At 38.1% G+C, this 23,513-nt stretch overlaps 1 protein-coding gene across 5 annotated transcripts in view; it reads left to right on the forward strand.

Moving 5' to 3' along the window:
* TOX (thymocyte selection associated high mobility group box) overlaps positions 1-23,513 on the forward strand; it is a 311,030-nt gene that overhangs the window by 240,263 nt on the left and 47,254 nt on the right. For all 5 annotated transcript variants that reach the window (XM_086336890.1, XM_086336891.1, XM_086336894.1 and 2 more), the window contains exon 4: positions 12,133-12,414. In XM_086336890.1, coding sequence (XP_086193016.1) covers positions 12,133-12,414 — 282 coding nt within the window. The remainder of the gene's footprint in view (positions 1-12,132; positions 12,415-23,513) is intronic.

Below are 23,513 nucleotides of genomic sequence, written 5' to 3' on the forward strand. Positions count from 1 at the left end.
GTGCTTATCAGCTTCTTAGCACTGTGCTTGGTATATAAGGTAGGATCAACAAGTATCAGATATTAATAAGAGAACCTAAGACTACAGCTACCAAAGGCTGGCACTGAGCAGTTGGAGAGACTGATGGGTAGACAGTTGCCCACTTGGGTATGCGCGCGTGTGTGTGAGCTCAGTTGTGTCAACTCTTTGTGACCCCATGGACTGTAGCCCTCCACTTTCCTCTGTCCATGGAATTTTCCAGGCAAGAATACTGGAGTGGGTTGCCCTTTACTTCTCCAGGGGATCTTCCCAACCAAGAGATCAAACCTGCATCTCTTACATCTCTTGTATCTCCCACATTAGCCAGCAAATTCTTTACTACTACACCACTTGGGAAGTCCTCTTGTTAGGTATAGCCTTCTTGTTCAAATCGGTTGTACTAAGTTAGTTTCCCAGAGAAATAAATTTAAACTGTGAAAGGTGTGTTTGCTATTTTTTATAATGGATATGTCAAAAATTTTATGCCATCATCAAACAGGGTTATAATCATGCAGAACTGTGATTTTTTTTAACTCTTTTGACCATAATTAGTCTAATTTCACCATATATTTGGTAGATGTTAAACCTGTAAATGATAGATAATTCAAATTCTTAACTTTAGTGCTTTAAAATTAGCCACCATTAAAACCTAATTATTGGTTAAGTGAGTCTATGTTAGCGGACATTGAAAGATCGAAAAACTTGAAGATATTTGTCCAAATTAAAATTGGAATATGTACCTCATATATTTTAAATGAACATGTGTGCCTCTGTAATAATAATTTTATTATCACCAAGCTACAGGATAGAGTTTTAATTATGACCTTTCTATCAGTAGAAGCCATGTATTTGGGATTAAAAACCTATTGCTTTAACTAGTCTAGTTAAAGACTATAGCTTGATACATTCTGGGCTCCAACTTTTATAAAAACCAGAGAATACTTCTAATAACACTTTTCTAATTTCATGGTTCAGTGCACAGTCAGTAAAGATTTAAATAATTCAGAAAGAAAGCCTATTCTCTTTCTTTATTAGAAGTTTGAGTCATGCAAATTCTTTGACATTAAATAGGTTTTTAACCCTTTTAATAACTTTTTATAATGAAATTTATTGGCAGTTGTTTTAAAGAAAGGGTTTTTATATTAGCATGAATAGCATTCAGTAGTTTTATGATTAGAGACCTTGACCTTATGTGACTCAAAGTGTATAAAAGCATAAATGAGCAAGTAATGTTAATATTAACTAAATTAGGTATACTCAGAAATATAGAGACTGTATATAACTACATTCATCCCATTATCTAACATGCTATAAAATTTTGGCGGACAAATATTTGAATCTTTTAATTGTTTTAAAGGAGCTTAAGGTCACTTACCAAGTCAGACACTTTTAAGGAACTGAAAGACATTGTAATTTTCCTAGACCAATTTTACCAAGTCATTAATATTATGCTCAATAGGAGAGGATTTCCAGCCTCTCCTATCTTGGTTTCATGCTATTTTAATGTTTTATAATATATTATTAAAAGGATTATTGGAAGATTTCCATAATAACATACTAATTTTAAAATGCACTTTTTTCAAGTCCCCAATAAGTTGGGAGCATACAAATATTCTGTATAGGAAAACTATCTGGGCCAAGCAGAATACAGGTTTTAATTTTGCCTCTTGAGATGTACTTTTAAGGGAATGTCATGTGTATTTAATGATTTAACAGCCTCTAAATGAACTCAAATATCACTTTTCTGAACTGATATTAGGAAGTCAATATTCCACTTGACATCTCCACTTTTACTAGCGCCCCATTAATATTCCAGTGGAAAGTATGAAATTCAGTTAAATTTTCAGGTCTGAGTATAGTATTAAAAAACCATTTCAGCGGACTTGTGATGCTATAAATACTCGGAGCAAGTTCTCATAGAAAAACCACAGCTCCCACAGGGCATGTCTTATAACATTTCCCAATTTTCTTATCACCTATTCTTCTAATCCATTCTTTTTGTTTCAATGCACACAATCCTTTGAAAGAGTTCTGAAAATAAGGCACATTATTCAGTCCCTTCTCTGAGAACATCAAAGCAGAGGAAATGTGAACAGACATTAGCATGTTTGAATACACGTTAATATAAGATTATAGCCCTGTGAACAAAGCACTGCCTACACTTTGTAGTACAGATATGAAAGACAGGATCTGTACAAATAAAGGACTTCACTGACTAATCACAGGTAGGCCCTAAGCAGACTCACAGACTCCTAGCACCAGAGGTGGACAAGTGTGTAGGAACTGCTAACTCAACTGTTTGGAGAACCAGAGTCCCCCAAACCCTTTTAGATAAGGCAGAAATTTCAGTCTGTGAGCTTTCGTGTCCTGCCTTTAATTAGAATTATGAGAGCTGTCCTTCTCACCTAAGAGCCAAGCTCATCCATTGCACATCTGTGGGTCTGCTTTACTTGTGCTGGGTAGAGGAACCTATTCAAGGCCCCCTGAAGCACAGTGTCAAGCTTGGTAATACTGAAATGTTGATGGTATAACCATAACAGCAAGCAACAAAGAGTGTTGACATGAAACAATAAAAAATGCAGTGCCTCAATCTGAGTAAAAAAAAACATCTTTCTAACTGTGCAGTTAGAAAGTATCAGTCTATCCCACAAGCTCCCAAACATCATTGTGATCCAAAGGAGAGATTATATGCACAGAGTTGATGGGAAAGAATGGTACACTATGAACTGCAACATATTTTTATGCATTAAAATTTTTTTGAACTTTGTATCTCCCAGTTAGCCTATTAGCACTGATCAGGGACTATTTACTTTCTCACAGCAAACCCCTGTGCTGTGTGACATGAGCTGCCCAGCTTTTCTCAGAGAAAGTCTCTACAGATGCCAGCTTTGGGCTGCCAGAATGCTTGGTCACAACCATGTTAGTGGTTCACCATGAACTAGAACTAGTCAGGGAAAGCAACCCAAGGTTGATAGCAAAAGATAAATAGCAGCCTCTTCCACAAAAAGGAATGCATGGCAGCATCAACCACAGAATAAGTTTACATTTGGCAAAATGTCTTCATGGTTTTTATTTTAGTTAATCCTCAAAATTGCACTTTGAAACAAACATTTAAAGTCAGCACATTTCTCTCATATTGGTCTCTTTACAACTTAACCTCTATCGAACAAACTACACCTCACACTTTTTATCACATTTCCTGCATTAGTAAGAGCTTGTAGGGAGGGATTTCTGTGTGCTTCTCACTGTTGTTTACCTGGTACCTAGAGCAGTGCCTGGCACAAAGGAAGCACTCAATCAATAATTGTTGTTGAAAAATTGTTATCCACCTATTTTGCAGAGGTGGACAATGAGGGCCAAGTAAATTAAAAGTAGGATAACTCATTAGAACATAGCTAGTCTGATGATGTCATGAGCAGGGTTCCTTCCACCGTAACACACTCCCTCCCATCTGGGAAAAGGAAGAGAAAGAAATCAAAGAAAATGGTATAGAATTGCTTTTCCAGTTTATAATAACGAATCCAGATGCATACACTAGTGCAACTCAGGTGTTTCTTTCTGCACCTAGGGGATGTAGAAGTCGAGCCCTGTCGAGGAGGGTCAGTACCTGGCAAGGACACTGAGGACATTTAGAGGTTGAGGGTTCTACCTCCTTCTGTGGCTTTCTGTCTTTGACATTTGATCTTTGGTTCATCCCTGGAAGAACACACAAAAAATTAAGTTAAAATTTTTTAATTAAAAAATTTAAGTGCTCTTTAGCCAGTGTAAATTTTAACCATGATGTTTAAAAACTTTTGATGATGTTTTCCTCTATCATATCAAGCCCCTTGTGTAACAAGGGTCCTGATTCATGGGAGAGGCTGCCATGAGAGAGAGACCCCGTCTGAAGGAAGTAGATGGTCTGGTGCAGTGGGAGCGCCTGTGGACATGAGCACTTGGTTTCCAGGGTGGTTCTCATCTTCCCCAAGGATTGTAGTCCTGGAGAGTACTATGTCTATCCTTTTGGCAAATGTCTAATGAATTATGCTTCAGAGTTTTTGCTTTCTTGTAATAATTAGTTTTCTGATGACTATCCTAACTAATGGAAACATCCCCTAGTGGCTCAGACAGTAAGAGATCCACCTGAAGTTCAGGTTGAGGGGCTCCCTAGGTGGCGCTAGTGATAAAGAACCCACTTGCCAATGAAGGAGACACAGAGATGCTTGTTCAATCTCTGGATTGGGAATATCCCCTGGAGGAGGGCATGGCAACCTACTCCAGTATTCTTGCCTAAAGAATCCCAAGGAGAGAGGAGTCTGGTGAGCTACAGTCCATAGGGTCACAAATAGTCAGACACGACTTAAGTGACTTAGCATGCACCATCCAAACTAGACTACAGATGTTCCATTCTAGTGCATTGTAAAGAAACATGAATCTATGCATCCATATTGTCTATGGGAAGAAAAGTAGACTCCAAAACAGGGTTTTTTTGGAACATCAAAGTTGAAATCAAGTTATTCTGGTCAAATATTGAGGATAAAAATACATTTTCATAAAAATCCTCAATCTTTTTTTCAAACTGCATTTTTCCTCATTTTAAAAAATTTAACATGTGCTATACATATGTATTTCCTAGATTTCCCCTCTTCTGATGTTAAATATTGGTCTTCAGAGTCAGAAATCTAATAGTCAAAAGTGTTAAAGCTTATTTAAAATACATGTTTTTAACTAATAAGTAGATCACACAAGGAGATCACATAGAAATGATTTAATTTGTTTGGACAACAAATAATTTAGCTCTCTCTTGGAAATGCATTTAGGAAAATAATAAATTTGATTATTAAATTTACCCATGCATTTGTTCGGGTGTATGCATTTACATATTAATTGAATCCCTGGCAAAAATATGTAATCAAATTGGAGACTTAAATAATATCAACATTTACATTCTTCTCATAGCCTCTTAGAGTGCATTATTCCTAAGAAAAATGGAAACGCTTAGCCTTCCTGGCCTGATTAATCATGCAGGGCTGGATGGAGTACCAAGAGTAAGGCTCAGAAGCTTTTCTTTGGATGCTGAGAACGGTGTATGTTTGATAGTGTGTATTAAAGGGACCGAGAGTAAGCACTTGTCACAGCCTAAGCCAGAGGGGTCTCCTCATGGTGCTGGGAAAAACACTCCACAGCAAAGGGTGTCAAATGCTGACAGACAGGGGTAAACGGAAGGGCTTCAGAGATTCCTCACGTTCTCTTGTTCCTGCTGCAACTGGCAAACTTCCAAGCCTCGCCTGCAAGGCCCATAGAAAGCAGCAGCTGGTGGAGCCGCATTAGCAAATAAGGCCTCAGGGCTCCCCATGTTCCAGGCTCTGTTCACCAACTGCTGTTCACTCAAACAGCTGGATCAGAGCAGAGAGAGCCAAGACGTCGTTCGAGCTTTATGTGTACAACTGTTTTGATACGGATTGTCTGCTGGAGGCAGTGATAATGATAGCTTTCAAGGCTCGCACGTTGGACTCTGAAGGATGCTGATATTTGAAAGAAGAAAACAGACTCTGAAGGATTGGGAAACACACAATTTTAAATACTGAAACTTGGGCCTTCATTTGTTCTGATGCCATTCAAGTGTGCAATTTTAACACCCTTTAGTTACTAATACAACTAATGTTTTAAGGATTTTTTTTATTAGTTATACACAAAATGTTACTCATTTTTTAAAACAATAATCTGAGCTGAACAACCTGGGTATTATTTCCTTTTCCTTTTCAAAGAGAACCCAAGAAAAATCACATGCAAACGTGTTTAAATCTGTATCAGAGTGGGCCCACAGAGTCCTTCTCCAGCTGTTCCTCAGCCTGGCACTCTTACACTGTAGTTGTGGGCCAGGGGAGAAAAGAATGTTATATTAGCATCAAGCCATGGATGTAATAGGCAGGTCAGGAGGGGAGAACACATGTTATCTGCTTTGGTTTCCTAATTGATTTTAACTGAGCCTTTGCTTTCCATTAATTGGAAAAAGGTTTTGAAGGAATTCATTGAAAATCTCTTCATCATCATAATCCTCCTCCATTACTTTAATTGACATTTTTTAGTTTCTATAAAGAACAATATTAATCCTCAACAAAAACCTGTGAAATTTAAGGAAACAGTTCCAGTTTTCAAAAAAGTGAAATCTATCCTCTAAGTTCAATGGATCAGGTTTCCCCAATGGGGAGATAACTATTAAGAGCCATTCAAGACTGAAATGCCAATGACATGCCGGACTTTCAGTCAAGAAAAAAACAAAGTTCACTGGGCTTGAAATAAACAAAATGAGAAATGCACACACAAGTTAGAAAGCACCTTGAGACATTTGAGTCCTAAGAATTTAGCAAATGAAGTTCCCAAAAGATCAAGGATTTTTAATATTATTTGTGTAAAGCCCAAGTCATCAGTCCTAAATATACCCGAGCATCTATTTGATGGAATTCAAGATATATGTGCTGAGTATCTACTATGTGTCAAGGTCTGTGCTAGATATGAGGGCTACGCTGGTAAATGAAGTAGATTTCTATCCCTGCTTTTTTGAATTTATAATCTATTAGGGTGTATCAGGCAAGATTAGTTCTGCTATGTACAACAGAAAATTCAAGAGGACTGAAAAAGATTGACCTTTACTTCCCTTCCACATTACATACTCCCATGGTAGGTAGACCGTCCGTGGTCTGGTGTCTTCATGATAGTCAGACACTCAGGCTTCTTTCCGTGAGTCCAAAAACATTAGGGTGCTGCCTCTTGGTCCAAGACATTTTCCTGAGCTCTAATCACCACACCCACATTATTTCCAGCAGAAAAAGAACAAAGGAAAGTGAACCCTTCCTTCAAGGAGATTTCTTGGAAGGACCACCCAACACTTTCATTTATATTTCAGTAGCCAAAACATGGTCACATGACCATAAAGCTGCAAATAAAGGAGGCAGTGTCCTCTGTGAGCCAGCTTTTTGGCTCGACAAGCTAAATACCAGAGGCTTGTCCCTCTGGACCAAAGTAAATGAGGATCAGAGGGTACAGCTTGAGATTTCTGCCACAAATGGAAACAGACATTATTCATATTTTCTTTTCATCTTGGGACTAAAGCTAGATGAAGTTCACAGGAAAAAAATAAAGATCATCATACTGGCTAAAGTCAGTTTGTACTTGTAATGTTCATTTCTTCATTTATACACTGACTAGGCAAGTGTTTTTAGAATACTTGAAATGCCTAATTTAACTAAAAGAGATCTCAGGAAGGATTGAAAAATGCTTTTCAGTTCAGTTCAGTTCAGTTCAGTCGCTCAGTCGTGTCCGACTCTTTGCAACCCCATGAATTGCAGCATGCCAGGCCTCCCTGTCCATCACCAACTCCCAGAATTCACTCAGACTCACGTCCATCAAGTCAGTGATGCCATCCAGCTATCTCATCCTCTGTCGTCCCCTTCTCCTCCTGCCCCCAATCCCTCCCAGCATCAGAGTCTTTTCCAATGAGTCAACTCTTCATACGAGGTAGCCAAAGTACTGGAGTTTCAGCTTTAGCATCATTCCTTCCAAAGAAATCCCAGGGCTGATCTCCTACAGAGTGTACTGCTTTAGTCATGTACAAATCAAGATTACCTTGTAGAAATACATACACATTTAAGAAATTTAAAAGTATTGCCCACAAAGAAAGTATAAGCAGAATGCTTTAGCAGTTCAGAATAAGGAGGTTCTTGAAGCTTTGTAGATGAGCTGACTTTTGAACTTTAAAATTTATTCAGTGTTTGGATATGTGAATATGATAATGGCATCATGGAATTGTGACAAGAACACAAACATGTAAAATAAGCGTATTTTTACTCTAATCTTTGTTGGTAGAGAGAGCTGAGACCATTTAAGCTCTACCATCCTCAGTAAACTTGTGTAAACAGACGTTTCTGCCTCAAAGGGGAATTATAAGGCCCAACAGGTGAAAAAGTTCTGTGCAAACTGCAAATCACAGAGCAAAGTATTTTTTAACTGTTTTTCAAATTTTCAAACAGCAACTCCTCAGAAAGTGAATGCTGAAAGAGCAGCATAGACAAGGCACATGTTCAAGGGAGAGAGAGAGAGGCAAAGAAAAGCAGTTAGTTGGGTTTAGTTGAATAATTAGGTGTTTGATGGACACATAAGGAATAAAGTTTATTTGGAGTCTTGAATAGCATGCCAAAGACTTTGGATTCCATTTTGGAGGCAGATATCACTGAGAAGTGTTTGAGTCTGACTCATGGAGATTAATTTTACAGCACTCTTTGGGGTGGATGTGAAGATGTTCTTTTTATTAAACGTTAAGTAGCTGTTGCAAGTGAAGAGGTAGTGAAAGCCTGAAATACGTGAATGGTGTGGGGTGAGAGAAGGTCAGATGGGAGGGGTATTTTGGAGCCGACTGAGTGGAACCCACCAGAGTTTGATAGAGAAGGAATTAACCAAAAATTACTAGAACATTTGGAGTAGAGGTGATGAAGAGGATGAAGGTGTCATCAAGAGAAACTAGACACAGAGTACAAAATAGTTTTGAAAAAGAAAACTTTGTTCAGTTTTCCAGCAGGGGTGATGTCCAAGTAGTGATGTCTAGCAGAGTTAGACCCAGAATTGGGGCCAGAATTATACATTTTGATTTAGAAATTCCCCACTAACAAAATCGTGATGCATCTTAGCTGGATGGAAGAAATGTGACTCAGAATGTTAGGGAATCTTTTAGGGGTGGAAAGTTGTAAAAAGAATAGAAGTCAATGGCAGAGCCAAGAGGAGTCAGAATAGCAGTTGAGACTAAGCATGACTTAAGCGAATTATTCACAATATGTGGAAAATACTGGAGAGTAACAGGAAATAATATTTTTCAAGTTGATGTTTCATATTTCACATTAAGATCTGTAGTCAGTCACTATCTTTCTAGAAGGAAACCAGTAATCAAAACATTTGCTTACATTCATGAGCTGACTAATTATTTTTAGTTTTCAGTAATCAAGCTCCCTCCAGTTTAATTTGCCCCATGTTATATATTAGGCAGTGATGAACACTGAACTGACTCCTATGAAAGCAGGCTGGAATGAAAAAACTCCTCCTAATTCAGAAATGTCACCAGGGGTGTTAAGATCTATTTCTAAGTGCATCTGAGGGCTAAAGAGATGAATGTGCTCTCTAATTTGTGCTTGCCACCCTCCACACAGGAGAAGTGGTCTTTGATTCAGTGTTAAAGCTGCTGTCTGCCTGGCCTAACACCATTGGTTACATGATATTTTGAACTAATGATAAGTCTATTGAAAAAGTGGTATCCTGTTGAGTGCTTCATGGTCCCTACCCAAACTGATTCCTTACTCCCTTTCACCATGCCCACTTCCTTCTACTAAAATTACGAAGGTGAAAATACAGCTTTAGTACTCAGAGATCTACTCACCACACTAATTAGCATGGGAGAATAATAATTTTAAGAAAATATTACAAAATAGTGAAAGAGATAGGTGCTATGAGGTGGAATTTGTAGGCATAAATCTGGAAACTCTGTGTGTAGGTAATTTAGAGATCACTTTCCGCCATGTCATGTGAAAACCACAGTGTTGCTGAAGGAGTGAGAAGTGAGCTCCAGATAAGTTGCACACTGTTCAAGCTTGTAACTTGGGATTTCTGTGAATATCAATTAGTTACATACTTTTGGGAAAATAATTTAAAGTATGAATCTGTTAGTAAGCATTTTTAATTTACAGGACTCTACAAAAAAGATATGTTTGAATATGCATGTAACAGCTTTGTTTGGTGTAGGGTTGAGAGAGGGAGCTGCCCTATGTATAGAACAGTACCCTTTATGGGCTCCCATTAGTCGGTGGCCACAATGAAACACCAGTTCCGCGTGCTAAAAGTCTAAAAAAAAGCACATTATGACCTCAGGACCTTAGAGTACGGGCCTGAAAAGAGACTCAGTGGCACAACTTCAGGATAACCGTGAATGCTAGTATTGATCAGATTATAGAAGTTATATGAACAGTTACACAGGAACAAACACTATTTTAGTAAACATGAGTGGAGGCAACATGAATGGACTCAATAAAAACCATGGATTTGGGTAGACAGTTTGGACAGGTGTGTTTGATTATCTTTAATTAACTATAACTATCCCTTTAGGATACATAAAATATTGGATCAGCTGCTTAATACAGTAGAAAGTATCAAAGACTGGAATTGAGAGATGTAGGTTTTCACTCCAACTCTGTGATTTGGGTAAATCGTTTTTTAAGATCTCCAGGTTTTACTCATTTATTTATATAGTTCTTCAACAGATATTCAAAACCCCTCAGTCTCTTCTTTTCACTGAGAACATGGCACTAGGGCCTCTGCAGAGCTAACATATATCATTGAATAGTAATAACTGCTTAATGAGGGGTTTCATAGAAAGGAGAACTGTGAGCTGCTTTTGGAAGGTTAGAGGGACATGGTTTAAATTATGGGGGAAAAAGTTGATTTGAACCAGGAAAGCAATGCCTATAAAAGCATAGGGTCAGCCTAACCCATCTCCTAGGAGAGCCAAAGACTAGGATACGTAGAAGTGAGTCTGAAGATGAAGCAGTAGCAAGAGTTGGAAAGGTCAGAAGGGGAGTATTGACTAATATGATGACTTATGGTGGAGACAGTGAACCTAATACAGAGAACAGGGGCAGACACCTCTTCAGTCACAACTCCTGTTTCAGACGGGTCTAACTGGGTTGGTAAGATGCCTAGAGAACATTGGTAGAAAATGATTTTATTACCAAAAGAAAAAAATCCTATGACTAAGTTACCTGTTGCCCTTTTCATTATTTCCATGTCATGGTAACATTTGCAGATGGGTAATTACTAGGCATTCTGACATTGTATGGGGTTTTTTTCATAATGAAATAGAGAAAGGTAACTTTTATTTTACTTTTTCCATTCCCAAATGTAAATTTAACGTATATCTCTTCATGTTAAAAAAGAACTGCCCTTCTTTTTTCCATTTCTTTTTTCTCTCTGTTGCTTTATAAATCTACCTGCATGAACTCCCCAGTACCCTTAAGCAAGAACAAAACTGAGCTGCTTCTGTAAGCCTCACAAAATATTCCCATTATTTTAAGTTTGAAAATGCCACAGAAATATTAAGTGAAATTCACCACACTGCTCTTATACAACACATTTGACCTCTAGATGCGTTAAGAGCTTCATCCTCCAATGCTTTTAATTCTAATCCTTGCAGAGACAAAATTCACTGCTTGAATTATAAGAGTGAGTCTCATTAAGGCTAAAAAGCAGTGACCCAGATAGCATAATGGATTAATATCGTGACCTTGCAACTTTAGAGCTTTACTTTCAAATCTGACTAGGTAGTCAAATCATTTCAATAGTCAATTAATCAATTGGTTAATACCAGCCTGTAAGTGTTCTAAGTCAGAAGTTCATAGATCATGTGGCCAATACTAGCCTATATAGAATTAAGCTGAGAACCATCGTATGCTTAACTTTCAAAACCTTTTTTAATTGATGAGAATCAAAGAAATGGATTTTCATGAATTACTGTGAATGCTGTAATAGTAGTGTAATGTTAATTGCTCAGTCATCTCTGACTCTTTGAGACCCCATTGACTATAGCCCACCAGGCTCCACTGTCTGTGGGATTTCCCAGACAAGAGTACTAGAGTGGGTAGCCATTCCCTTCTCCAGGAGATCTTCCTGACCCAGGGATTGAACCTGTGTCTCCTGCATCACAGGCAGATTCTTTACATTCTGAGGCACCAGTGAATGCTGTAATCACTAATAATTATATAATATTGATACACTAATAAACACCAGTATTTTGAAACTTACACTATCAGTATCTGTTAATGATATATGTTTGCATTTCACTGCAGTGTAAAGAAGGACTGTAAATATAATTAACCAGGTCTTGAGTAATAAAATGTAATGTCAATGGATTTCCAACATTCTGTATTTTAGTATCTTTAGGGTGATACATACAGTTACGATTATCCTTCTCTAGGAGAAGGGTGGAAATGTGTATAGTTGACCAGGAGTTTAAACTTAAAAAATGGAGTTTTAAGGCCTAGGGATTTTTTTTTCCAGAAACAAGTTTTGTGAAAAATTATTCCTATCCATTTTTTGTAGATGCAAGATATACGGAACCCAGAAGGAACGCACTATAGCTCCCATCCTCAGATGGCAGCCATGAGACCAAGGGCTCAGCCTGCAGACCTCAGGCAGCAGCCGGGAATGATGCCGCATGGCCAGCTCACCACCATCAACCAGTCACAGCTCAGCGCTCAGCTTGGACTTAACGTGGGAGGGGGCAGTGTCCCCCACAACTCACCATCTCCTCCTGGAAGCAAATCTGCGACACCTTCACCATCCAGCTCAGTGCACGAAGACGAGGGTGATGATGCCTCTAAGGTAGGACTTATAAGAAATGCTTGCTGCCTAAAAAAAAACTGTTCATTAGCACTTCCCCTGACTTCAGGTGGATGGAGGTAATATCATCCAAGTGGGAAGCATTGTGGGGGACTGAATGAGTTAAATCACCTGCTTGTCCAGTTACATTTTTAAGTTCCTAACAGATCCTTTCGGAGAAGGCAGTGGCAACCACTCCAGTAATCTTGCCTGGAAAACCCCATGGACGGAGGAGCCTGGTAGGCTGCAGTCCATGGGGTCACTAAGAGTCGGACACGACTGAGTGACTTCACTTTCACTTTTCACTTTTCACTTTCATGCATTGGAGAAGGAAATGGCAACCCACTCCACTGTTCTCGCCTGGAGAATCTCAGGGACGGGGGAGCCTGGCGGGGTGCCATCTATGGGGTCGCACAGAGTCAGACACCACTGAAGCCACTTAGCAGCAGCAGCAGCAACAAATCCTTTAAATGAAAATGTACTAAACATAGGAGTAGGTTGCACCCACACAGTACAGGGTCTGCTAGTGAGTAAGGGAGAATAAACAAACATCTAGGACTCAATATCCAAAGTCAGGCTTAATTCACTGCTCATTCAAAAATATCTTTCAATTTAACTGCTTTATTTTAAAAAGGCAATATCCCAGGGTTATAATGATGGGTCTCTGTGTGTGTGATGGTTAGAGAAATCTCTGAGATCATCTGATCCAAACATGTCATATTTAGGATGAAGAAAAGAAGGGTCAGAAGTACTAGATGATGCCCTTCCAGAGAAAGGAGCCTGGGTGCTTCTTTACTTACCTTTTGTTAACGCCAGGCCATTATGGTTGTCTGTCTGCATCACCTTAAGTTATCTGTATAAAGATGGGTCTTCGTTGTCCTTATTTTTGGAAAATTAACTACAAAAGTATTTAGCTCTTTAAAGTACTCAAGGCACCCTTGTCAAATGATTGTTTCATAACCAAGTATACTCTCAGTCAAGAACATCAAAATCATCTTTTTATTGCCTTGGTTATCAGTCAGGCGGGCTTCCCTGGTAGCACAGTAGTAAAGAATCCACCTGCAATTCAGGAGAAGAGGGTTCAATCCCTGGGGACAATCCCCTGAAAAAGGAAATGGCAACCAACTCCATGTCTTTGCCTGGAAAATCCCATGGACAGAGGAGACTGGTGGGCTACAGTCCGTGGGGTCTCAAAAGAGTCAGACGTGACTTAATCGACTAAAGCACCACGTCACTAAAGCATCTTTCAAATATGACCCCTCGAGGACTCTTGTCCCTGGTTACTGTGGAAAATACTGGTGGCTACATGCATACTTCATATTCCTCCTAATTTTTAATGCACTAATGAATTGTCACTTGTGTCAGTCTTTTGTTTCTTTTCACTTTGTGAGAATTTTGTTTTGGGGAAACAGAAGGCAATACCATGGGATTCTGATCTATACAATTAACCTAACAATTGCTAGCTACACTGGAGAAGGCAATGGCACCCCACTCCAGTACTCTTGCCTGGAAAATCCCATGGACTGGGGAGCCTGATAGGCTGCAGTCCATGGTGTCGCTAAAAGTCAGACACTACTGAACGACTTCACTTTCACTTTTCACTTTCATGCATTAGAGAAGGAAATGGCAATCCACTCCAGTGTTCTTGCCTGGAGAATCCCAGGGACAGGGGAGCCTGGTGGGCTGCTGTCTATGGGGTCGCACAGAGTCGGACACGACTGAAGTGACGCAGCAGCTGCTACACTAATCTTTTAACAATCCAAATAGTGACACATAGATTTATTCAGCCTGATGTCAAAAGACAAGGCTGCTACGTTGACATTTTATTATTTTCAGTATTCCTGAAGCTCTAACATTTAGGGCGTTAATCCTCGAAGCACCACCAGGGTAGCTAATTCCTAGAGATGGTGAATGACTCCCCTGTGAGCACATCTTTGATAGACATACCAACACATCCAGAGCCACACCCAAGTCATCTCCTTCATCAAACTGTTACACACCATACCAATACCCCTGCCACATCTCCCCGGAGGACCAGCTATGGACAACTAGGGAACACCTTTAGAGCAGAGCCCATGGAAAACTGTTCAGACCTTCCGGTCCTGAGCTGACTCGGCCCCTTCCTTCCTTCCCACAAAAACCGCAATAAGGACTCTGGCCTTTCCCTGCCCTCTCCCATCTCTGCCTCTTGACCCTGTATGGCATGCTGGGCCTCCTGTTTCTGGGTTTGTGTGAGTATAAACTTCTTCTTTCGTGACATTCATTTCCATGACTGCTGTCTGCCGTCCCTGATGAAAACAAATGCCTGATACGTTTTACAGCAGCTACACAGCTAGATATGAGCGCCCATGCTGATCCCCTCTATCCCATGGTCTCTCCCTGTCAGTGAGCCATCCTCTCATGAGGGAAAGAAAAAGAGAAGGAGACTAACTGATAGGACTTGAATAATGTATCAGGCTAGTGAAAGCCTGATCTTTGGCTGATCACTTCAAGGGCAAAATAAATTTTTAAGAAAATGTGTGTTCTTCTAATGGTATCTCCAGCCAGTGAGCACCAGGATCTAAATGTGAACGCCAAGAATCTCTTTGTGGTCAGTGGTTTAGGTGTCGGATTATGCATGGATGATGATTCAAGTTAAATTTCTTAACATAGGTGATATGTACTACATTGCAAGGGGAAAAAATTCATGTTCTACTCATAGGAAGGATCAGTTTGTGCATCTGGATTAGATCTTTATCAGTATTCATTGTTTACATTTCAGGAAATTAATGCAAAATTAGCACCTTCTGACAGTAGATTTAATGCAGGATTATTCTTACTTACAAAAGCATTTCCTACACTCTTCAATTTATATGTGTAGCACACTGAGTAGAAATCAGAAGTTCATAGAATTAATACTGATAGATTTCGCCATTTTCTATTGACACATCAGGTCCATATCCTATACTGTTGCTGAGGTATGAATTTGTATGTTATGAGTTTCCAGGCAGGTGTGAAACTTTGCCAGTGAGTATCCTAACCAATCATTTAACTTCCATATCTCAGAGTAATTTATAGCTCGTTACTAATGACCATGTAAATGTTGTGTAGTGGAATATTCTATAGTGGTATATTCTTGAATAAGCTATGATGTAAAGGTGGATTTCTCAAGAATGCCTTCATTAAGGTGACTTTTTGTCTACACAAATGCTGTCAAGTTCATGTCTAGTTTAAGTGCATTTTCCATCTCAAAAGCTATCTTCCCATTCCAGCTATACACACTATCCTTCACCTTCTCTCCAGTTCAGAATTCCCCTGCCCATTTTTCAACTTATTTTTATTAAATGATTTTAAAAATTCCTCCGATGAAAGTGTTCAAGCATTCTTCATCACTGCCAATTAAATCGGAATTTTCCTTTATGTATGAGAAGGGTTTATGAGGAATGTTGTACTGCAACAGCTCCTGTTAAATGTGAAGTACTGTTTAGTCAAAAGGATCACTTAAATAATTTCTAATAAGAGAGCTAAAAAAGAATATTTAGTCTAACACCTGAAAAAGAAGCATTTAAACCTTCCCTCTTAACACTTTGTGCTCTCTTAAGCGATTGCATATTAATTCCAGTTTATCTAATTGAACAAGTAAATGAAATAACTTTGTTTTGACAGACAGAAATATTGTAAATACATCAGTAAAATAAATTATCACCTTATAAACACTCCCCATGGCCCTGATTGCTATGGAGCTGTGTTGACAGCCTGAAGTCATAAACTAGACATACAGTCAAACATCAGAAAAATATAAACTTGGGTAGCTTATGGTATAAGCCTGTAATCCAGTACGTGTAACACAACAGACACTTTAAGACACTTAAAGTATCTGGCATTTCAGCAGTATTTTTAGCACAGTTTTCCCTTTAAGGGAATTATGGGCTAAGAATCACAATACATATTTTTCCATCCTTTTACTTTCAGCTTCTCTGCTGAAAGGATTGTATGTGTCTCTTGTCAGTGGTATATAGTCAAGTTTTTACTTTCAAGTGAAACTGACTTTTAATGACAAAAGCGATGTAATTGTTTTGGTTTTAATTATGTTTCTTATGTTTTACCTAATATATTTTGCTGTTATGTTTATTTCTGTATATAAAACCATGCCTGTATCATGTCAAAAAAAAAAATGACACTGACCTCATTTACATACATTCACATATTGAATAAATGCTAAAATACTTGGGTTAATTTCTCCATTTAAGTATGTTGCTTTCTATTTGTCTCACATATGTCTATGTTTCTTTTTCTCTTTCTTACCTTCCTTAAGATTGATCTTACTTTTCTCATTTCAATATTTCCCATTTTAAAATCGGAAATTAAATTTTATAATCCTTCTCTTTATTTAGTAACTACTCTTAAAAATGTGTGAAAGTCTAAAATTAACATAAAAATGCATGAAAGTCTAACATTGATCAATATCTTTACCCTTCATAAATTACTTTAACTCTGAATACCCTTCTTTCAATTTATACTGGAGCAGTTATTGCTATTGTTTATCTTGATTATAATTTAAATTATAAATTATCTTTGAATTAAATGTAATTTTATGAACTTCATAAAATGCTATTTTTGTTGTTTTTACAGTCTTTTTTCTTTAGATTTATTCACATGTAAAAATTTTTTTTTCATCTGACATCATTTTCCCTATGCCTTTGAAATTTTCTCTCATGATGATCTATTGGGAACAAGATTACCTTAAAAACTACTTTAACTAGGAAAAATAATTTTAGATTGATGGTGATTCTCCATTATCATTTGAAGATATCTTACTCCATTGTATTCTGATTAATTTACTTACATCAATTTCCCAGTTCATAATTCAACTTTCAGCTGTATCAAATCTGAAATTAATGCTCATATATTGGGGGTTTAATTTCAATTATTTTATATCTCTAGTTTTATTTGGTTCTTTCTCAAATCTGTTTGCTTTTTTTTTTTTTTTAGTTGCTTGCTCTCTATCCATGGATTTAATCTCTTTTGTTCTTTAAGCATTTGTTAATTCCAGTCTGTGAAGCCTTTTGGGGTCTGAGTCTGTTGTCTATTGTTGCCACTGGCCCTTGGTTTTAATGCCTTGATTCATTCTGCTTTTTTTGCTTTTGGAATAAGAGCTGATATTCTTTAGAACTTTATGAGAATTCTATTCGACCTGGTTTGAAAGTGGACTCCTCTAAAGATGGTTTGTGTTTGCTTTTGCCAAGCGGCTTGGACCATTACAATCTAGAGCCACTTCAGGCTTAAAAGTTTTTCAGATCACTAGAGTCATATGTGTTCAGGGTATAAATCTTTACAAATGCTGGCTTCTGTTTGTGAATTATCACAAAAGATATTCTTCCCCTTGCCTTCAGAATCATCCTTGCAGGTATTGGGAGGGAACGTGCCAGGCAAATCATTTTATTTCACCCTGCTCAGAAAGTCTAATTCTTTTCAGTCCTGACTTTTAATAGGAACTCTCCCATTAAACATCCCACTTTTTTTGGTCAGTCATGGGCTTTGTCCTCTATCTGCTGTAACTTTGACTCAATTTCACCAGGTTCAGCAGCTGTCTTCAAGACGAAAGTTGGCCTTAGTACTCTGCTTGCTTCTCCGGGTTCTTGCATTTGCTTGTTTTTGCTTTTAAGAGTTTCTTACTAATTTGCTAGGTCATCTAGTATGCATTACCACACTGAACAGAAAGAGAAGGGTTTTTTTTTTTTTTCCTCAAAGAAAATAGGGTGTCGCTAGAGGAACAATTAAATAAGCCTTAGAAAAGTACTTTTTATTTACTACTGTTCTGAAGGCTAGAAGATTCTACAATAAAGTAAAAATGGTAGGCAGACAGAAGTGGAGTGAAATCAAGCAGTGCTGGAACCAAATGTCAAGTCACATTGTCTAGCATTAGGACAGAATATTTAAAATTGAGTTTCAAAAGCCTGGTATTTCCCACGTTGAACTGTATTTATCACACAATTATTAAACACTTCACATGATGTAATATGTATGATACTTTTAAGAATTTCTTAGATCCAAGCAACTAATATGTACTCATTTATCAGAAATAAAGTATCCCAGTGGTTAAGACCGGAAAAGGCAATGGCACCCCCCTCCAATACTCTTGCCTGGAAAATCCCATGGATGGAGGAGCCTGGTGGGCTGCAGTCCATGGGGTCGCTAAGAGTTGGACACAACTGAGCGACTTCACTTTCGCTTTTCACTTTCACGCATTGGAGAAGGAAATGGCAACCTACTCCAGTCTTCTTGCCTGGAGAAACCCAGGGACGGGGGAGCCTGGTGAGCTGCCGTCTATGGGGTCGCATAGAGTCAGACACGACTGAAGCGACTTAGCAGCAGCAGCAGCAGCAGCAGTGGTTAAGATTGAGCTTATTAGTGAAGCAGTTTTGGGGAAAATAGTGTAATTCAGTCAAGCAGCCAGTTAGTACTCAATTCCAAATAATAGTTCCTAAAATCCATTTAACTAGCTAAATTATACTACAATGTGGTGTTTCCTGGGTGTAAATGTTCTTAGATGATTGAGCATACCTTGATTAAGTCATGGAATAAAGTTCAAGTGAGGCTACAGTGAGCAAGCTCCGGGAGTTGGTGATGGACAGGGAAGCCTGGCGTGCTGCAGTCCAGTGGATCGCAAAGAGTAGGCACTACTGAGCAACTGAACTTAACTGAGGCTACACACAGGTGCCTACCTGGCATTTTATTCATGGGAACTGTGTATCAACAGCTTGTGCATTCTCTGTGAGGCAAGAGGAATTTTTAACCTAAAATAAGTAAATGTATCATCCTAGAAAGGTAAATTTAGAAAAGACCAAATAAATCTAACAAAACCAATAAACATAACTAACAGATGTATGTAGTTATAGTCAAATCTTTTCTTCACTTTAAAGTGATTTTTCTAGACAGTAGCCCAAATTTCTTACCTTATATGAGGCCACTGAGTGTTTTTGCTAAAGTCATCCTAAAACAATACCAGAATCAAAAATCCCTAAAAATGAATCTGTTTTACAAGCTATGAAACCTATACAATGCCCTCTGCTTGTGAATCATCTCAAGAGTATAACACTTTATATATAGCTTTCTATAACTGATGTTTTGAGTCATTGAATTAGTTATTATTAATGATAATAATAAACCCAATTGTAAAATGAAAGAGGTATTAAAGCCTTACTGATTTCACAGTAACTAGATGACTTACTTTCCATGCTTATTTGAATTTATTCTCGTAAGGGGATTTTAGATGGCATAGTTTAGAAAGAAAAGAGAGAATGAATTTAAGTAGCAGAATTTTTCAGTTACAGTACCATCACAAAAAGTGCTGTAATATGCCCTGTTTCTATGGCAAAGATTTTATAATATTTACTTTATATGATAAGAGTTATAAGTGGAGTTCTATGTTGTTTGTTCAGCCTATTATGCAGATGGTGCTTGATTAAAATCTATTTTAAACTACAGCGATTACTGCAAGATAGTGTGCATTAAACAGCTCTCCCGGCTCCATTAAAGGCTTTGGGACCGCGGCAGTTTATTTTAAATATGCTTATAGATGTTTCCAACTTCTCCAGGGACATTTCAATATCAGTGATTCTCTTTCCTTGAGTCTTAACTCTACTCTGTATTCTTAAGAAGTGCTATCTAAGTAACACCATTAACACATTGCTTTTTTAAAGTGGAAAATTATTGTTTTATTGTGATAAATAAGTTAAATATATCACTTTAATTAAGCAATAAGATATGACCAGAGGTGGATTACCAAAAGCATAAAGACAACCCTAGGGATTTGGGAAATAGATATCAGTCTAAAAGTTAATACAGGAAGCACAGATATCTTTGTAGAGCTACTGTGAGAGTAGTATGTCTATGCATTTTTGTATGTTTTTATTTTTTCCTGGGAGCTTTAATAGAACATGAAACAAGTCCATGGGTAATAAGGATTACAGGTAAGGCCTCAGTCCAGACATATTCTTAGTTGCTATGATTTTCAAACAACTTTTGTATATGTTTCAGATGTCCTTTTCCTTGTCATTCTAAGCCTTTGCCCACCACTGTAGAATGCAGGTGGAAACATGTGGTGACCCACTGCATGTAAGACTCCATACTGATGTTGTGAGGTTGGAAAGATTAACAGGACCTTGTTCTTACTCTCAATGTGCTTGTCATTGTGGAGACTTTATATTTTTGCATTCTATGGTCCATCTGTATTGTCAAGATCATGACATTGGAATTAAATTTAACTCTTCTAGTCTTAGAACCCAAGTAACTCTAGAAATGTTATACTCTAAAACAGTGTCCTGTACGTGATGCTGTACAGTCCTTACAGTAGCCACAAGTCCTGTGTGACTGTGTACATTTAAATCTAATTAAAATTAAATTTAAAAATCTAGTTCCTCACTTGCTGTAGCTTAGCATACTAAGCTACACGTGGCTAGTGCCTACCTTCAGACAGTACAGAGAACATTTCCATCTTCCTAGAAAATTCCATGAGATAGTACTGCTCTAGACTACAGTAGTCAGTGTCTCTGGGAAAATTAGGCCATAAAATTATAAACTTTCATCCATTCAGACAATACTCAAAATTAAGGTCCAGGGACATATTACAAATCCATTTAGCTCATTTTCTCACCACAATCGTATTTATCATCATTGTGTTCATTCCAAATAGTTGATGGTCAGAAAGGCCAGGTGTCCTTCAAAATGCAATCCATTCCTGGCATGTAAGTGGATCCAAATTATAGCAGCGTATCTTTCTTTGGGGAGGTTTTGTATATGAGAAATGATCGTGTGGTTTTCAAATACGTGATGAAACTACAGCCAGAAAGTAGGCCTGACAAATTCCCAGTTCATTATACAGTCTAAAATAACAGCTCACTTCTGTACCTTTCCAAATACAAGTCAAATGCAAAGTGAAAAATAAGACCTCCACAATTAGGTGGTAATGCCCAGTGTTCAGACCCCCCCGCCCCCCACCATATCAGGTGGTAATGGCCAGTGCTCACATGGCAGACAGCCTTTCACTTCATACAGTACTGCCCACATGTGTGGGTGCATTAGACAGCCAACCACAGCAGGGGATTTGTATCCTGTTTTATTGCTTTCTAAAAGCAAAGACATTATACATACCCAGTAAGCCTTTATGCAAGGAACACTGAGCAATATAACAATGATTCCCTTCAAAGCATATTTTATTTTTTAAAACTATTTCATACGTAATTTTTATTTTTGTGTTCTCCTCTTACACCAGCTTTTGGTGAAAGGGCATTATTTTAAGCCATAGTTTGGTTCTATGAGGGCAGTTTTATAAGTGGTCAGAATATTATGATCTAAGAATACAGTTTTAGTGAGCTAATTGAATTACTGAAGAAAAGGTGGTGATCCTTAAGAAATAAATATTTTATGTGTGCCCTGTAGATTAGTCCACTCAGATGCCAGTTTTCTTGCATGACAGATAATTCAGCCTAAGATTAACCATGAGTATTTAAAAGGAGAGTGTAAAAAAATTTTTTTAATAAATAAATAAAAGGACAGTATATCAACACGCTCTCACTTTCAGAAATCACAGAGACAAAGCTGATGTAATGTTATGAGATTGGCCAGTGGTCTGGCCATAATGGAGGATGACACCCCGGCTTCAAGCTTGGTGCCTCTCAGGTACACTGTCAGATACACAGGTGAAGCCTCGGGGTGACCCTCCATAGTACATAAATGATGTCTGCTAAGCCTTGAAAATAGGGAGGCAGAAATCATAAAATGCTTGTTTCTTCTAAAGGAGAAGACTGCATCTGGCTAACCCTGTTAATAAAGACAAGCCAGGAAAATAGGGGAAGCCTCCAGAAAGCCAACCAAATTGATTGGCTGCATGGACTTGTTTAGAGATTCCTATAGGGTTGCTATCAAAACAGTTATATGTGTTGTGTCAAAACAGTAGCTTGTGGTTTCTGTATGCTTGACACTTAGAGCATCTATCTCACTGGCCATAGCCAGTGCTCCTGCTTCTGCAGAGACTCCCTAGAAAGGAGGGCCACGTTTTCCAGTAGTAAGTTAACTGTCCTACCTGCTACCATGGGTGTCACATGAATCCAGCAGATCTGAAACGTGCCCCATGTCATCCAAATACTGATTCAAAAAGTAAGTAAGACAGCCTCTTCAATAAATGGTGCTGGGAAAACTGGACAGCTACATGTAAAAGTGAAATTAGAACATTTCCTAACACCATACACAAAGATAAACTCAAAATGGATTAAAGACCTAATTGTAAGACCAGAAACTATAAAACTCCTAGAGGAAAACATAGGCAGAACACTTGATGACATAAATCAAAGCGAGACCCTCTATGACCCACCTCCTAGAGTAAGGGAAATAAAAACAAAAGTAAACAAGTGGGACCTGATTAAACTTAAAAGCTTTTGCATAGCAAAGGAAGCTATAAGCAAGGTGAAAAGACAGCCCTCAGAATGGGAGAAAATAATAGCGAATGAAACAACTAACAAAGAATTAATTTCCAAAATATACAAGCAGCTCATACAATTCAATGCTAGAAAAACAAACAACCCAAGCAAAAAGTGGGAACAAGACCTAAACAGACATTTCTCCAAATAAGACATACAGATGGCTAACAAACACATGAAAAGATGCTCAACATTGCTTATTATTAGAGAAATGAAATCAAAACCACAATGAGATATCACCTCACACCAGTCAGAATGGCCATCATCAAAAAGTCTACAAACAATAAATGCTGGAGAAAAGGGAACGCTCTTGCACTGTTGGTGGGAATGTAAATTGACACAGCCACTATGGAAGACCGTATGCAGATTCCTTAAAAAACTAGTAATAAAATCACCATATGACCCAGCAATCCCACTCCTAAGCATATACCCCAAGGAAACCAAAATTGAAAAAGACACATGTATCCCATTGTTCATTGCAGCACTATTTACAATAGCTAGAACATAGAAGCAACCTAGATGTCCGTTGACAGATGAATGGATAAAGAAGTTGTAGTACCTACACATAATAGAATATTATTCATCCATAAAAAGAAATGCATTTGAGTCAGTTCTGATGAGGTGGATGAACCCAGAACCTATTTT

The sequence above is a fragment of the Bos grunniens genome, chromosome 14 (genome assembly GCF_055505025.1).
Source record: "Bos grunniens cultivar Pamir isolate PY7600 chromosome 14, Bosgru_T2T1.0, whole genome shotgun sequence".
Classification (NCBI taxonomy): domain Eukaryota; kingdom Metazoa; phylum Chordata; class Mammalia; order Artiodactyla; family Bovidae; genus Bos; species Bos grunniens.